The sequence below is a fragment of the Amborella trichopoda genome, chromosome 6 (assembly GCF_054954075.1).
Source record: "Amborella trichopoda isolate Santa Cruz 75 chromosome 6, AtrichopodaSantaCruz75HAP2 v2.0, whole genome shotgun sequence".
NCBI classification, from domain to species: Eukaryota; Viridiplantae; Streptophyta; class Magnoliopsida; order Amborellales; family Amborellaceae; genus Amborella; species Amborella trichopoda.
In genome coordinates this window covers 51,270,919-51,289,012 of record NC_142341.1, presented here as the reverse complement: position 1 = coordinate 51,289,012, position 18,094 = coordinate 51,270,919, and the positions used below count along the sequence as shown (strand labels likewise).

General features: G+C 36.1%; 1 protein-coding gene across 3 annotated transcripts; it reads left to right on the top strand.

Annotated features, from left to right (window-relative positions):
* Nucleotides 1-633: 633 nt before the first annotated feature.
* LOC18448690 (stress response protein) lies at nucleotides 634-17,064 on the top strand. 3 transcript variants are annotated; one of them, XM_020676260.2, is made up of 5 exons: nucleotides 634-999; nucleotides 3,410-3,486; nucleotides 9,314-9,455; nucleotides 9,561-9,607; nucleotides 16,613-17,064. In XM_020676260.2, the coding sequence occupies exons 3-5, from the start codon at nucleotides 9,359-9,361 to the stop codon at nucleotides 16,841-16,843; spliced, it is 375 nt and encodes a 124-aa protein (XP_020531919.1). In that variant the 5' UTR covers nucleotides 634-999; nucleotides 3,410-3,486; nucleotides 9,314-9,358; the 3' UTR covers nucleotides 16,844-17,064. The 3 variants fall into 3 exon arrangements, with proteins under 3 accessions (XP_020531919.1, XP_011628720.1, XP_011628721.1); XM_011630418.3 differs by having other exon boundaries at nucleotides 3,385-3,486; XM_011630419.3 differs by having other exon boundaries at nucleotides 3,385-3,486; nucleotides 16,585-17,064.
* The last annotated feature ends 1,030 nt before the right edge of the window (nucleotides 17,065-18,094 follow it).

Here is an 18,094-nt window from a genome sequence, read left to right as displayed (position 1 = left end):
TAAAGGGCGCTGTTTTTATGAGGTTGCAACCTTAAAGAAACTTTAAAATTTTATTATAACATATAATTTTGTTGTAAAAAAAATTTAGTATTATTTTAAAATATATTTTTATACCTTAGAAAATTTTAAATTTAAAAAATAGTTAAAATCAAGTAGATCTATAAATATATAAAAATCTTGAAAATGGATAGTATCGATAATGTGTTACAAAATGTATTATTTTCAAGAGTCAAAAACTTGTTTTTTAATAGTCATGTATGTCGATGTCGAGATGATCGGTTAGAGGGTTTTTTCAACATTAAAACAATATTTTGGATAGATTTTTGGGGTGCATCTAATGATTCTACATTTTAAGGTAACAACCTTATATAAACTTTGCCTTTTTAATAAATTTGGTTTTTAAAAAACCTAGGTGTATTTTGGTTTTTGAAAAATTATTATCTAAGTTTTTGAAAAATCAAAAAATAGGTAAGTCTTTTTTTAAAAAATAATTTTTATGAAGTTAAAAAATGAACATAAATGTAATAATATAAATTATTAAATATTTTCATAATAACATAAAATAAAATAGATATTTATATAATTTTCCCTTATTTTTACGAGCTCGTTTAGAGCATTAATTTTTACGAGCTCCTCGATCTCTCTCTCTTCATGGATTTGCAGAAACCCTAACTTCTGCACGTTGACTGCCGCACTCGCACTCGCACTTGCACGCGCACGCGCACGCGCACGACTCCATTGATGCTTCAGATGAATCTGGAGCCCCGCTTCACCACCGATTGGCGTGAGAAGATTCTATGCAACACCGAATATTTCCTCTAAATTCGTCAAAAAATCCCTGAACAATTCCTCTGCTATCGAAGCCCCCATTTTTCTGCTTCAATTTAGTGTTGTTTCTCTGATTTGTAAAAAATGGGGAAAAATCAGGCATACAAGGCCATGCAGAGGGCGAGGATGGGCTCAACTTCTGGTGTTCCAGAGGAGGTTGAAGATGGAATGGTTTGTACCCTTTCATACCATTTCCTTCTTTTTGTTTTTGTTTTTGCTTTTGCTTTTGCTTTTGAATGTTTTGATTTTTCCAACGTGTTTCTTAAATTTACTCTAGCCGATTCAATGTTTGTCTGCATTTGATTTTTAGGGTTTTTTATTTATTTAGAGATTTGTGATAGGATGGATTTGTTCATGCATAGTTAAACTAGGGTTTGGGGGAATTGGGGTTTTCAATAGTTTGGTTAATATTGAAGTCGCAATCAAATTTGAAGGTATGTTGTGATGCGGTGTTAGTGGTCAGCTTTGAAGTTCAAAAATCACAATTTTTTTTTGGAATTTCTTCTGAAAAATGCATAAAAATTGAACTTATTGAGTAGGGGAAGTGATTTCGATTCTCTCTCTTCCACATGATTAATAGGTCAGAAAAGCCGCCATTTCTACTTTCTTTCAATTCCAGAATATGTTATCTATAAAAAAATACAATTGGCATATTTTTATCTTTGCTGACTAATGATCAATTTGAGTAATATGCCAACTTAATTTGAATATCTCATGCTACTAATGTAAAAACTAATGGGTCATATCGTGATTTTCTTATTATTTTTCTTCGATTTTGTCAATGAGTTGAGGACATGGTACATGAATAAAAAGTTGGTTGCTCGACATCCCACTCCAATGCTTGGAATTAGGACCCCATGGGCCCTCACAAGAATGAAAGCCAGAGGGATCCCTAAGGCATAATTGCAATAGCAGCTCATCCAGGACCCAATGGTAGTGTGAGTTCGGAACATATTATATAGCCTTGGGTTCAATATCTTTTGGTATTTGACTCGTTTGAAGGACTTTCAAAAGGCTTGTAGGCAATTGTCTCTACTGAGGAAACAGAGAAGCCTTTCTTATGGATCGCAAGATTTTATACTGTTTCTAATTGGGCTCCTTGACATTGAAAGCGGTTTCACTTGAAAACCTTAGAAGGGTCTGCTATTCAAATATTATAAAAAAAAGGAAACAACAAGGTTACATTCAGAAAAAAGGTAGGAAAAATGTCAACAGAATCCTACGTAAACTCTTAAGACTCTGAAGCCTAGTAAAACTTCAAGACTCTAAATCTTTTTAAACAAAAGTATTAAAGCACAGGTCAAATCAGCGTAGCTGGCTTCATCATTATTACACACTCATTAAGTCTTAAATTTCACTAAGTTTGTATTGTTTCTGGAAACAAGGTGATCCAGTTGAATGAAACCAAAAAAACAGAAAACTGAAAATTAAAACTAGATTTTAGGCATGAATAGAAACAGAATACACTTCAAGTGAGCCTACATATTTTTCTTTTCCTGATGGTGAGGCCATATCATTTTCTTTTTAACAATAATATGTTAAATGGAAAAGACCAGATCATTTTCTACATGTAGAAAATATATTTATTTGCGACAAGGAATTGGAAAGGTGATTGATCAGCAACTATAGAAAACTGTGTTCTCCTTTTGCAGGAAAGACAGTTCTTTCTTCATTTGCCGAAAATAATTCTTCTTTAAGTAATGGATAAGGTTTAAATATCAAAAAACAAGTAAAGAGGTTAGTTCTTCTATTGCATTCTTTTCCATTACTTTTCCGTTTTTGTTCCAACCTATTTGACTCAAAACAAATGACAATAACAATAGTGTTATGCATAAACTTGAGTTGGTACTTCAAGTATAATAATTATTAAGCTTCAATTTCCATAACAGTTGTCATGGAGACAATATATAGATCACATTTCAAGTAACTTCAGATGCTTGAAACTACATTTTTTTCATATAGTTTAAATATATCAAACTCTGTTCAAAAGACAACCGTATTTCAATAGCTTCTGAAAATTCCTGCTGGATTTCCTTAACATCCCAAAGTTATCTATGGCCACATCTTTGGCGTAGGCATCCTCTTTTGGGAACCAAACACAGAATCAAAATAACCATGAGACTTCTAGTTAAAGGATCAGTCAGGAGGCCTACAAACAATTGCAAGAAGAATTATTGGATCCTGCATGGAATATATACTACATGTAAGGCTGCACTCTACAACCTTTTTGGCCTCTTAACAAGCATTAGAGGATAATATGCCTCGTCTTCAAATGTGGTGCAACATCTTCTCTATGTACAATTTGATTGGACTGTTGTTTGCATTGATTGATGATGATTTTGTGGTTATATGGGATACACGTAGTCTTAATATGATTTTCTGATACCAATTTTTTAATACTTTATAATTTCTTTGGCTTTCATGTTGTGTCCATCCAGCTGTAGCTAATGTAGTTGGATGTGAGCTCTAGAGGTCATAGATAGCATCTTTTAGTCATTTCTGTTAGTTAGTTGACGATTTCCGTCCATGGAAAGTTACTGACGAGGACAGTCACAGATGGATGGTTCTTTTCATTCACCAGAGTGGCATGCGGCTCGTTTGGCAAGTCTGAAAACTTCTCATACAATAACTTGGGAAGAATTCAAGAGAAAGCAAAAGGTAATGCTTCTGGATCATTGTAGGAAAATGTTAAAAGAATGCAGTTTCCCTGTTGATTGACCTGTCACCTATTTACATTTGTTACTTGGTTTGATCTTCTCGAGATTATTATTCTCTGTTATATTGATTTTGTTTTTTATGAAGTCTGTGATATATTGATTTCAAGAACTTCTAGGGCACTTTTGGTAGGTATGAAAATGTTTGCATGATAATATTTTTTCATCTGAGTTAACCTTTATTCAAAAAATAATAATATTTTTTCATCTGAAAATTACGTTCGCATGTTTGGTATGCGACAAATACAAATGAAAATTTTTCCATGGAAATTTTTTTTACCACAATTGGAGCAGTTTATGTGAAAATAGAACCCCACCTCTTGAGGTGCAGAAATACTTCTGCGGCCTTATTTCACACACTGGAGCCGTCCACTTTATCAAATACAATTAATTTTGCCAAAATACCCCCACGAATTAGAGAGAGAAACTATTTCAAATTTTAAGTTTTAGAGAGAGAAAGTATCTTAAAATTTTAGAGAGAAACTATACCAAAATTCATGGAGAGAAGAAACTACACGAAAATTTTTATAGAGAGAAACTATCTCAATGTTTTTAGAGAGAGAACCTGTCTCAAATTTTTATGTTTTAGATAGAGAAAATATCTTAAATTTTCAGTGAGAGAAACTATATTAAATATTTGAGAGAGAAGCTACCTGAAAATTTTGAGAGAGAGAAACTATCTCAAAATTTTTAGAGAAAAAGTATCTCAAATTTTAAGTTTTAGAGAGAAAGTATCTTAAAATTTTAGAGAGAAAGTATCTTAAAATTTTAGAGAGAGAAACTATATCAAATTTTAGAGTGAGAAACTACTTAAAAAGTTAAAGAGAGAAACTATATCAAAATATCTCAAAAATTATGTTTTAGAGTGAGAAACCATCTCAAAATTTTTGGATGGAGAAACTATATCAAATTTAAAATTTTAGGGAGTTAAAACTATTTCAAAAATTTCAGAGAGAGAAACTGTCTCAAAATTTCAAGTTTGTTGTGTTCTCGCTCTCAGCCTGTTTCCAAATGTGTTTACCAAACATGAAAAAAAGTATGCTTGAGTAATTTCTTTCCTGTAAGTTGTTTGCATATATAAATACTTTTCCTGTAAATATTTTGTGTTTAACTTTCATGCGTACCAAACAACCCTTAGCTTTATCTTCAACTATATGTTAAAAATGATACCTCCTCCTTGTTATTGCTGGAGTCAATATCATGCATGGCATATACTAGTAGTTCTTGGTGATTTGAACCCTTCAAAGTAAATACATACCAAGTCAACTTCTCAAAAATAGAAAATTTGTTGACACCCTTTGATGGACATTTACTTGATAAGATAGGATACTGGGAGCTCTTATGGTTACCACGTGATGTACTTGGGGACTTTGGCTTTTGAGAACTGGTGCTTATATATGTACAGAAATCTGATAGCAATAATATGTCATTCAGTTGCATGAAGCCAATTGTTCTCAAGAGAGAAAATCTCCTTTATACAAGTACTCAAGCAGGGGAGTTTCATACTACGTTTTCTTCTTAAATATAATCAACTCTTCTTGCTTTGCGTTCCCCCTACTGCCTGGGATGTAATTTTCCCATATTCATTTTAGGTTCGGAATAAGAAGGGGAGCACAGAAAGATGATTGATTTTAAATAGAATTTGTTTATTGCACAATCTCACTGGGGAATGTCCCCTGTAATATTCTTTCCTTCTATTTCAGAATGGTGGCTCGTAGGTCTCTTTCAGTATTGTGTGATGATCCTCTCATTTGTATTGTGGTCTCTCCTGGGATACCACTTGTAAGATGTATAAGCTAGGTTGTTAGAGAGTAATCCCTTTCTCTTAGTAAACACAAGAACACAATATTGCGTGCCAAAAGAGATATTAACATATCTTGTTGGTAGTACAGATATATAATCACAGCTAAAAAGTTGGTGGTATAGTGCATGCATTCATTATGAAATATGAACCATGAACTCTTATTTTAAGTGGGATTAATTGAACCAGTAATGGGTTTGGAGCAAGATCCAACTGACCTTATAAACACTGGAATGGTTTTCTAATTGCTGACTTCTTGTGGGAGCTATACTGAGGATTCTCCATACTATTAGGTAACCTACAAGGTAAAGGTGTCTATTATCTGTTTCCTTTTTCTGATAGTGTTACTTTCTCATTGAATTAGAAACAGAACTTTTAAAGAGGCATAGGGACTGTGGCAGCTCAAATCTCGAGAACATAAATGCATGGCTAGTAACCCCAAGTTTGGAACGACTGTCTACCAACAAGTTCACTTATTTCATGAGACCCACTTAAACCTTAGAAGTTGAAAACTAGTAAAATAATTTAGCAAAAGAAAAATGAGAATCCCCTTTAACAAGTTTCAAAAAAGAAAAACAGAAAGAAAAAAAGAAAAATGTAGTAACTTGTTTACAAGAAATAAAATTAAGGTTTTTTAAATCCATTAATGGTTTTCCAAGGATCCCCTTTATTAATTTGGGGTAAACAATGAAAATTCTATGGCGCCTTTGACCTTTGGTTAATGCGTCTTGGATCAGAAATCCTTACCAGTCCTTCCTTATTCCCCCTGCCCATGATTATCACCACCACCACCAAATAAAGGAAAGAAAAAAGAACCTAAATAACATTTCAAAAGAAAAAGAGAGAATAAAATGGACCTGAATGAGATTTTGAGCAACCCTTATATTTATATGAAATCCTTGGTGGGAAAACCCAAGGGGTGGGGGGTGGGGAAGCTACCCCGTGTCCAATTAGAGGTAGATAGGATATCCAATTGCCTATTTTACTGGCTGAAATGGTATCCTTCAATTGGTTTTTGGTTCAGTAATTATACTCTAACTGATGAGTATCCTTTCCGAATTTGTGCTGTTGATTAAGTACTAGTATAACACATAACAACAGCTGCTTAATCCACCACTTGCTCGGAATGACTCTCATTAGGGTGCTTGTTTTTCTCATGAAACTCATCCTTCTTACAGCATTGGACCAAAAGCAACAGGAGGTGTAGCTGATTTCCTTCTCTTTCTCCTATTATTGTTTTATAAAATGAATAGAGAGATGATATTGCTATTATGGTGTCTCTTGATACATTGGGGCATGCTCTTGGTTGTTTTGAAAACTTATGGGCATGCCATGGTTCATTATTTCCAAGGAAAATGTTTAGTGCTCTTCCTCCATTTATCTATTGCATAAAAGGATGGCATGAAGTGTTCATTATTTCCAAATAAAATTCTCAGATCAATATGAATTGACAAAAGATAGGAACTAGAGGCGTTCAATTGTTTTAGATGCTGCAATTTTTGGGCTGCGGATTATATTATTGGGGAATTATCAGAAATATACCTTAATTTTTACCTAATTGGAAAAACACCTTCAACTTTCATAAATCTCGTCCACACTTTTTTTTCTTAATTTTGGCATTTTTTTACCAAAATAGCCTTCACGGTAGTCGTATTACTATAATGACTACCACATTACAGCACTTTAAGTATCGTAATTACCAGGCTAAGAATTACAATACTTTAAGTACCGTAATGATTAGGCTAAGCATTACGATACTTTAAAGATAGTAATGCTCAAATTTCTAATAGCATTACGGTCTTTAAAGTACCGTAATGCTTAGCTTGGTCATTACAGTATGTAGCGTACCGTAATACGTACCCTGGTCCTTACGATACTTAAAGTACTGTAATGCGGTAGTTATTATGGTAATACGACTACCGTGATGGCTATTTTGGTGAAAAAACTGCCAAAAACGAGGAAACAAGGTGTGGACGACGTTTATGAAAGTTAAAGGTTTTTTTCAAATTAGACGAAAATTAAGGTATATTTCTGTTAATTTCCCTATATTATGGCATGATGTTCCAGGGTATTTGGTAAATGGGTTTCAAGGACTGAATGACTTCGGAGGTGATAAAAGGTGTGCAAAATGATTCTAACAAGTTCGTGAGATACTGAGTGGGAGATGGAGCTCGCCAGCTTTTGGCATTCAGGTTGGTATGGGGAGACCCCTAGGATTATCCTTCGCCACTTTATGTGGAGATGCTCCAGATGCATGTGTTGCGAAGTGCTTTTAGAGAGTAGGAGGTCAAGTGTTTTGGTGCCCATACTTAAGAAGGAACCTCACGTTTGAGATTGAGGAATTTTCAACTCTTATGAGGACTCAAGCGTGTGTATACCACAGCAGGGAGTTGATAGGCCGTTTTGATCTTGAGGTAGCTCAGATGCTTCTCTTCAAGGTCTTTCTATATGGCCCTTCTGGGGATATCTGATAGATATCCTCCCTGCTATCTGGTTCGGAGGATCATGATCTGACGAGGATGTTGGCGTTTTGTTGGTCAGCAATCAGCATGCCAAGAGTGTATCATTACTATTGACCATCTTTAACATAGGTGTTGCAGATTCCTAACATGTGTCATGCGTTGGGAGAAGCCCAAGTCGGTGTACCACCTATTTATCTGTTGCATCCTTTGTGGGGGTCATGTGGTCTTTCACTCTTGACCTTTTTGGGTTGTCTTGGGTTATGCTACCATCATTAGCCATTTTAATTTCAACAAGGCTAGGTTATTGTGGTAGGTGTGCATCATGGCCACTCTGTGGGATATTTCAAGGGAACAAATACTAGGAAAATAATAGGGTTTTTCAAGGGGAGATAGGAAGGAGGCACATCTTTTGTGAACTCATCCAAGGCCAGGTCAGGCTTTCCCAAAACTAGGCTTAGGGAACGAATTTTATTGCAGATTGACCAACCATTGTGAAAAAATCACAACTTTTCAATATCAGGCAAAACTGTCCAACCCCACATTGTTTCTTTTCCTCAAATTTAATGTATCCACTGGATAGATCATTCAAAAATGGGTTTATGGATGAAATTGCAGCTCAAATTGGTCTCTCTAGGCTCTCAAATCTCAAAAATGGTGAATAAGAAGGGGGCTGACATCTGCCCCCCTTTTTAACTGAGTTCATATGTGGTGCTTGGGCATCCGCGTACTGCAAAACTCAGGCAAGTCAGCCCGAGTTGTACAGTGCTCGGGCTAGTCTCTTGAGTATTTACCCGAACACTGTACATATAGCGCCTATCCTCCAAGTTGGAGGCCATTCCAGGATTGGAAACCTGTGGAGACCAAGCGACAAGTCCTTTGGACTCGCCCAACTCGGTAAACTCTGATGTACAATGTTAACATTTCAATAAAGTTTCGGTTGCTGATAAAATAAGGGGTTTTAAAGGGCTGTTTTATTGTGAATGGAAAACTGGTACTTGCTTTCCAGGTGTTTTTTCTTGACTGTTAGTTGGCAAGAACTGTTCCCTGGTTTTTAGTGGTCTATAATGAACATCTTTCTGAAAGTATAGTCTGGATTATGAGAATATAGCTTTTCAAATGGCTCTCTTGTATAATTTGGGGAAGCCTGGAATAAAGGAGCAATTGTACAGAATATCATTAGAATTGCTTTTTTCATGTTTGACTTGCAGGATACTTTTATAACTCTTTGCTTAACGATAATTTATATTTTATGGTTGTGAACCTGGACCAGTACTGAGATTTGAGAAATTTCCATTAGGATAATGGCTCCTTGTTTCTGTTCATCGTCTCTTAGAAACAAATACATGTACAGCTCTTTTTGAATCTAAGAAATGTTCTGCTTAGTTTAGAGGAGAAATGGTGTTCTTTTAGTAATTGACACATCTTGCATGATTGTTTCTTTTAAATACTTTGCAGTTCTAACTATTAGAACCATTTCAAAGCATTCTTTACCATTTCATGATTCCCAGGAAGATGAAGCGAAAAAAGGTGAGCTAGAGGCTGATAAAGATAGAATGATGAAAGAGTACAGAGCACAGTTAGATGCTGAAAGGGCAAGCAAACTAGCTCATGGGCGGAATCACTCACATAAGAAGTCCAATCTCAAGAAGGGTGGGTAGTGGGATGTGAAAGTCTATTCTGCGTTTATTGTGCTTTAGTTACATTGCTTTGTTGTCCTTTAGTTGCGTCCATGCTGAGATGATCTTGTGGATGCAGAGAAAAGGGAGAGGGATTCAAGGAAAAAAGGCAGCAAGAAGAGAAAGGTTTCTTCTATTGCTAAAACTTGATGTTGTACACCAATGCTTGCTTTCGTGTTGCTGCTGTTGTTATTGGCAATGCTGTTTTTCACTCATTTCTATAAGAATATTATTTGGGTTATCAAGAATATTAATTGGGTTATCTAGCTGGGATTCAGAAGTTGGATGCCATGCTGTGGCCCTTTATCGAAACCCCTGAATCTGAGCCAAGAGCCTTAACCCCATACAATTAGTTTTGATTTTAGAGGTTTTCTATATTTTATGCATTTACTCCATGGGTGCTGTTGTTGAGGTTGTACATGCAGAATGGAAGGATGCATGCGCAAATCTGAGAAGCATTCAGAACTTGAATTGATTCAACTTCACTAGAGCTGCTTTATGTTTATGTGCGTTATGATCATTGACTGGTTGATCTTCTACTAAGTTATTTTGAAGTGACTAAATGAGCATGAACAAAGCTAATAATATACTATTGTGCAAGAAGTGAACTTGGTGAACCAGGCAACACCTAGACACCCATGCCATATCGACTAAAAGCTGATATATTCCTTTTAGATATTTGTATGATTTGGCATGTTGTCCTTGTGGAGGAAGAAGAAGTTGGATAACCAATTTGGAAGGTCTTTGAGATGGCTAGTAAGATAGGTTTTTGTTATGCACGGTTGGTAGCTGATTGATGGCTATTTGATGATGTGGAACACGTGGAATAAACAAAGGGCAGATGGGGGGCGCTAATGGTTCTATTGTATTACTTAGAACGATGGGCTACCCATATCTCATGTCTAGTTTAATCACATTCACTTGTTCACTTTCCTTTGTGGGCATTGGACGAGAGTTGAATGAAGTTCTATTATGGCACAACTAGATCGCTTCTTTGTTTCTCTTGAATGGGGAAATAATTATCAAAGTTCACCAGGCAAGCCATCATGACTCGCGAGACAATTTTTCTCTGCCATTTTATGGGACATAAGGAATGACGTGTAGGTTTTTGACCGCATAGGTACCAGGAAGGTAGGGTGAAACAACTGAAAGCTGTGTTTAACTTCTGAGGTATATATTGAAACGACATTATCAAAAAATGCTACATTGAGATAAGCTGTAGATGTTGTAGGCAGGTGCAGGAGCGGAAGTGGGAGCAAGAGCTGGGGATTGTTGCTCGCTAGGAGGTCCCTAGGTTGGCAGTGCCTGTATCATAAATATTGAAAAATGGAGAATAAAATGTTAATAGCATTCTAAATAATACTTGGATGCAAAATTAGTATATTAAAATATATTTATTATGCTTACAAATTAGCCTTGCTCAAATAAAATTTGAGAGTAATAACTTTTGTTTATTTACTTGAATCTTATCATATATGCACCCTCACAATTATATACTAGATATTTATTTGATCTTGCATTGTATATGTTCTGGTCAAATCATATATAAGTCCTGCCATTTTCTTCACATAGCTTTGTTTTAATTAAAGAATAGAAATATAAAGCATGCGGTAGACGAAGCAAATAATTATAGAAACATAGAGATAGAAGAAGACAGAGAGATGGGAGAGAGATCATTCTCTCTCTTATAAACATTTTTCAAAAAGATAACCAATCATTTTCCCATATCCAATTGTGACCTAAGTTGGACCTTCCATTCCCTACATTAATCACGATTTGGTAGCACTGTATTTAAAATTTTCTATTTGGATTGATGCATATTTAAGAATTTTTTTCCCTTTGAAAAGTTTATGGTACATGGATTTGAATAAATTATTTCTTTTTTTTTTCTTATTGATATGCATTTATTGCTTTCCTCTTTTGGATGGATATGAATTCGTTGTTTTTATCTGTTTGACATTCACTTATTGATTTTTTTTAATCGACATGCATTTATTTCGTATTTCCTTTAAAATTTTTAATAAAGAACATGGTTGTCTGACTTGTTGACCTGCCCCTATTGAAACAAGCTCGTGCTTTCGCCAACATGGGATCGCAGCTGGACTGCAATCCCACTGGGGGATCATGGGACATGTTCCTCGAGTGGATGATCACCCATATTAGGAGAATATCATAATGCAGTAAATAATGACGAGGCTGCCAGCTATAAGAGATTGGAAGATGCTGGTCTTTTATATGATTGTGAATCTTCTATTGCAGCGTTGATTTTTCCATTCTTTTGAAGTGGACATGGCTTCTTTCCTAAAAGTAGGGAAGGTTCATGTTACTATCATAGGGTTCACTCAGAGGCTTTATGGCTAGTTTCAATGGGCCACAACAACATGGACTTTGAAGAGCTCTTGAAGATAGAAAAGTGAACGTGGCAAACCCCACTGGTCTTTTCAGTTTATTTTACAAGGATAACAGGGTATTGTTGTGGGAAGATGTTGTGGATCTTTTGTCCTAGTTTTCTCTGGAGTCTATGTTGAACGGAGGAATTTTACACTTGAAATCCTTGACACTGACTCGTGTGGATAAAATGGTCTAGTGCACAATCGATCCTAGATTTGATGAAGACATTGTTCCTTAGGTTAAAGATTTGTGTTTTATCAACTAGCTGTTTCTAATTTATCCTTGTCAAAAAGAAGTGATGCAAATCATGCATGATGGAGCTCTTATGTAGCAGAGCCCAAGCATCATTTAGGAATTTAAGGGCTTATAAGATGTTTGTGAAAAAGCCCTACCTCTTATGTTTTATTGGGGTTTCTTGGATTGTATGGTGTCCAATTTTATTGTGGAGAGGTTTTAACATCTCAAACTAATGCATTTTGCTTTGTAAGTTATTGTTAGGGGGTGATATTTGTTTAAGAGTTGGTTGAATTGTTGATGTTTACCGGGGATGGGGCAAAATCGATGAAAATTTGGCTAAAACCTTGGGTTTGAAAAAGTAGGAGATCCTGTTGACTTGTATTTGGCTATAATGAATTGGAAGCCTTGGTGAGTGTTAGGGGTCATGAGGATGAAGGTTATTTGGAAGTTGGAAGCCCCAGTGTGTGACGAAGGTCCTACGGATAAGGTTTCAGGAGGTGTTTCAGCTGGGAATGTCATTCCAGCAAGTTTGATGTCGATTAAGCCCCAACCCTTGATAAATTAGGGGTGGCAATGGGCCAATCGGCCGAGTGACATGGCCTGATTTAGATGGGGTTTGGCCACCTATATTAGGTTGCATCCCAGGCTCAGGCCTGAGAACTCGGGCTCAACTGCTGTTAGGGCTGAGCCCTGGACTGGCTCTTTGCACCTGACAGGCCATTATTACAACACACACACACATATTTAATGTCCACACATTTCTACCTATAAGTCTTTGCATCTCAAGTCCAAATCTGGTGTACCCTGCACTACCAAAAAATAAATAAAGAGGTAAACTTCTAGTTTTAATCACTTCATTACTGCCACTTTGCCCCACTTTTGACCATAAAGTACCTTTTTCACTTGTAAATAATATTTTTGAATAGCAGAGATGCAGATGTTGAGATGGATGAGCGGCAAAACAATAAAGGATAGAATTCGGAATAAAAATATATAACGGAACTTAGGTGTGGCTTCAAGAGGCAATAAGATGAGGGAAGTAGATTTTGGTTGGCTGGCCTGATACAGCATAGTTTAGAAGTGCGATTTGGTTCAAGTGGAAGGCTCTAAAAGGGCAAGGGGAAAGCTCAAAAGGACATGGATAGAAGTGGTGATAAAAGATATGGTAACTTTTACAGTTAACAGCATCAAAAAAAAAAAAAAAAGATATGGCGACTTTTGGTCTTATTGAGCGTATGACCCTTGATAGATAAGAATAAAGGAACATGATTCAGGTGGCTGACCCCAAATCATTGGGATAAGGTTTGGATGATGATGATGGATGGATTGAGATTTGTACCATGGAGAACTTCTGGTAAAACACGATTTCTTTAGACCGATTTAGATTGATGAGTCAAAATCACTAATGGAACTCCTTATTTTCTCCATTTTTAGCATCTTCAAATAAAGAAAATACTCACATCTGGATTGGCTCAATTATCTTTGGAAGTTTGGATGCATGGATCAAAAAGGCCACATGGGAGCCAAATTCACAAACAAAAATCAATTGGTTTTTCTCCATATATTCTTGTTCGTTTTAATTTTTTTTGGTCTCAGAACAATTGGGTAGAACAGAACTCTGGTTTTGTAGTTTTACTATTCAACCAACATTGAAACCCCAAAGATCAACTATTATTTCTTAATGCTTAACGATCAAATGCTGGAGTGCCTCAACATGGCACACACACCCCAGTTTCTGATTCCTTCCTCAAATCTGACAACCATAACTTCCTAGGTTCCCCAATTGTCTAATGTCTCCCTCAAATCGTATGTAACCCTAGATTCCCCATTATTCTGATTTTTCTCTCAGTCCTCACTTGCGAATCAATGAAACCTCTAGGCTGGAGTTGTGAATTCTGATCAATGTAGAATACCTCTTAAATCAATGCTACTCTTCAAAGGCACAGGTCAGTTGCTCTGCTACATCAGATTGCTGTGATAAGGGATGGATGATCCCTTTGAGAACATTCAGTGGAGAGGGAGTCAAGGATTATACTCTTTCTACTGAAGGACATGGAAAAAAATATCGGAAGCAGAAAAGAGAGAAAAAAAGGGCAAGAAATGGTTAAGGTCTGGAAAGATTTATAAGCTAGTTTAGTTTATTATATGCTGCACTCACTGCTCAAAAAAATCTAGGGGGCTCATATGAGTAATATACTTTTTAAACTGAATTGGTTTGTAGAAATGAGATCGAGTCTGAATTTACCCTTATAACAATAAGGGACTAGAAAGACACAAATTCGAGCTTGCCAATTTTTCGAGGGGAAATTTTTTAGAATTAATAAGCCTCACCCAGTCTGAAGCACCTCCTGGGCCAGGCTACACCAAATCCAGGATCTGCAGTTTGGCAAAGGAATGGTGTCAGGCCTTCCTCAGCCTGTGTGAGGCTCGGTCCTAGCGTCTAGGCTCTTGGTCCATGCTCAGGCCAACTCTAGCCTGTTGGGTTGTCACCCCTATTAATTAAAGAAACTTTTTGATAGGGCTGCAGCCCTATGAAAATAAGTAAAGTCTCACCTCAAAGCTCATTGAAAATTGTGGTTCTGACATTGGAAAACCTTCAAATCGATCATCTCGGCCTTGACCATTATGGTTGTGAAAAAAAATTACGATTTTAAGCCCTAAAAATAGTGTATATTGTAACACATTATCTAGACTGTCCATTTCGCCCTAAAAAATAAGCGTTCATGATCCGCAAGATCTGTGTACCATTTTTTGAGCATCAAATTTCATAGTTGGTGTTGGAAATTGATTTTAGAGCCATCATGGTGATTTTCAATGTCCAAAGTACTCTTCGGATGAGGACTTGAGGTGAGTCTTTACTTCTTTTCATAAAGCCTGGGCCTTATAGAAATTGTTTCCTTAATTAAATGTGCAGAAGCTTTTTCGTTTGTTCGCCTGTGCGCTTTATGCATGTTTAAGGAAGAACCTGCACATAGGAATGGGGCTGGGGTCGTGGTAGTAGCATCCCCACACCTAGTCACCACATTATGGTTTCCATTTCTACCAATAAACCAGCCCCTTCAAAATCTAATTCCTAATCTACTTAAACAAACGAGTAGGGGCCTGTCTTTCCCACTGAATTACCCAAAAAAAAAGAAGAAGAAACTGCAGATCATTTGAGTTGGTTATTTTTTGTGGCTTTGTGTGTCAGCTTGGGTGCTTAAATACATTTTTATGGTTATTTTTTGTGGCTTTGTGTGTGTTAGCTTGGGTGCTTAAATACATTTTTATGTACATGGGTTCTTATTGGTATACATGCTCACAGTTTTGCGCATGTATATGTTTAATTTATGGGTGCAGTTTGCATACGGATGCATCCGTAGGTGTAGAGGTAAGGTGCATCTTCAAATTTTAGCATGGTATATAATTTTGATGTAAAATGTTCTTAGGATTATCTCAAAATCAATTTTTATATCTAATTATAAAATTTTAAATTTAAAAAATGGTTAAAATCAAGTAGATCTATAAACATATGAAAATCTTGAAAATGGACGGTGTAGATAATATGTTGTAAAATGCACTATTTCTGAGACTTAAAATATTTTTATTTTTCATGGTCATACATCTCGATGTCGAGATGATCAATCAAAGTGTTTTTCAACATTAAAACAAACTTTTTCGATGGATTTTTTAGGTGCATCCGTAGCTGTAGAGGTAAGGTTGCAACCTTATATAAACTTTTTCCTTAATTTATTGGGGCTTTTGTGTGTGTGAATGCATATCAGTGTAAAATATTTTATGGGAATGTGTACAATGAGACCATTTACCTTCGGTACGAGGAGGTTACAATTACTTATAACCATCCAATGTGAAATCTGATAGCTTGAGTGTCACAAAGTTCGAGAAAATTTCTTTCGAAGTTTGAGCTTAGTCAATGGAATAAATGCCGCCACCCAATTTTTCATCCAATAGTCAAAATTAGTTGTGATCACCTTGTACCAAAGATAAATGGTTTCATTGTATACTTTTCCGTATTTTATTGCAATAACACCCGAGGTTTGTCCCAGTTGAAATTAGTGTACATGGGTTAACTTATCTGTGCACATGTAAGTTGCAAGAATGTTTATTTTAACTTTTTCCTGTCGCATGTGAAGTTAAAGCTTTATCAGATTATCATTGTTTCAGTAGTCCAACAGTAAGACTGGATCTTGGGACTGTTGCGATCATCAACACCCTAGTCATCAAGCCTAGCCTGAACCCTGCATGTCACATTATCTTTTGGGAAATTTCTGTTGTTAGTGTAAGTAAAGAAACGGATGATGCTGTGAAATTAGATAATGTGACAAATGTGATAGTTGCAGTTGATCATTTTAACTATTAGAGGATATGGGAACAGGAGTGGTTGCAAATTTGTAAGAACATATGAAAGAAGACTTCCCACATTGTTTCTCTTCCACAAGAATATTTCATGTGCTTTTCTGTGGTATATTCTGCAGAATATTCGCCTCACAGCTACTTTTGCAGCATTCAAGGAGGAGGTCTTTGGAGTCTAGTTCTTCTGATTCATCTTCAGAATCCTCAAGCAGTAGTGAGGATGAGAGAGAAGTCAGGAGAGAGAAGTACAGGTCCAAGAGATCGAGGAGGGACAAGAAGCACAAGTCGAGAAGAAAGCATTCAAGTAGTGAGAGCGCGGAGGAGGATGGTCCTTTGCCCCTCTCGAGATTTTTCGGTAGTGCCAAGGAACGAGTCCTCTGAGCACCTCTGTATTTTTTTTCTTCTAGATGGATATGGCTCTTCATGACATATTTGGGTTTGGCTTTGAGGTTTTCATATGATCTTCATGAGACAGTGTATGCCTACCTGCGCGTTATTTCCCTCTCTAACTTGGTTGGTTAATAGCCTCATCCCAAGATTGTGAATTTTCTTAAAGAGCGATGGGTGCACGAGGAAATGGAAATGGTCTACCGATCCAAAAAGATGGGATTTCTCGTGTTTCATTTTGTTTAACAAGGCATTGTACATTCGGATGGGTTTTGTGGTCACCAGTGGTTGGTGTTTCGTGTCTAGGTTTTTTGTTCCTAAAGTTCAGGGGTGTTTATTATATGAGCTCTCTCTCTCTCTCACCGAATAGCGGGCTCGAATGGGGGGGACTGTATGCTTGCCGGAGCAATAATCTTCGGGTGATTTTTTTTTTTTTTTGTGTTTATCTACAAATTATGCGATTGTGGTTAGATGGTTTGGACTTTGGAGTGAACTGACAACTTCAACTTTATTAAATAGGTACAAATTATAGCTTAGATAAGAAAATGTGGCACACTGTTTCTGACTCACTCTAAGCTATTTGATCAAAGGTCATGTTGGTTTAAAAAAGTACTTAGGTAGGCAAATAGATTTTAACCTCTGTTTGAAAATCAATTTATAGCCATGAGAAGAAAATTCCTATATAGTCGTGGCGTTGCTACTATTCAATTGCACAATTCTAGGAATATAACCATGCATATTGGCGGGGGAAAAATTTATATAGAGCCGAGGCTCTAAACCATCAAATTAGATCCTACTTCAAACTTCAAAAATTTCACTGCAAGAGGTTGTTTTGATGCCCAAATAACCTCAAATTGATCATCTTGATATCATGATGCATGGATATGATAAAAAAATGGATTTCAAGTTTTGAAAATAGCGTATTTTGAAACGTATTTTTGGAATGTCAATTTTCAATATTTTTAAAGATTTTTCGATCTGTACTATTTTTGAAGCTTTGAATTTTATAAATTAAGATAAAAATATATTTTAAGGCTATCAAAAAGATTTCTAGTATTAAAATTGTATTTTTCGATACTATTTGAAAGTAGGCTCTAATTTGATTGTTTAGAGCTTAAGCTCTATATAAATTGCATCCGGCTATTGGCAAAATACCACTGATGGTTGGACTAATTATTCACTTAAAAGATGTGTCCAATCGTTGGATGGCAATGCAGATTTAGTGCATATTAGTTTCAAATAGTC

Bases quoted from the DNA above. Each gene is read 5' to 3' on its own strand.
- LOC18448690 (XM_011630418.3), top strand. From the start codon at position 913: ATGGGGAAAAATCAGGCATACAAGGCCATGCAGAGGGCGAGGATGGGC. The intron at 1,000-3,384 runs GTTTGTACCCTT...GGACAGTCACAG, and splicing joins AGGAGGTTGAAGATGGAATG to ATGGATGGTTCTTTTCATTC. The intron at 9,456-9,560 runs GTGGGTAGTGGG...TTGTGGATGCAG, and splicing joins GAAGTCCAATCTCAAGAAGG to AGAAAAGGGAGAGGGATTCA.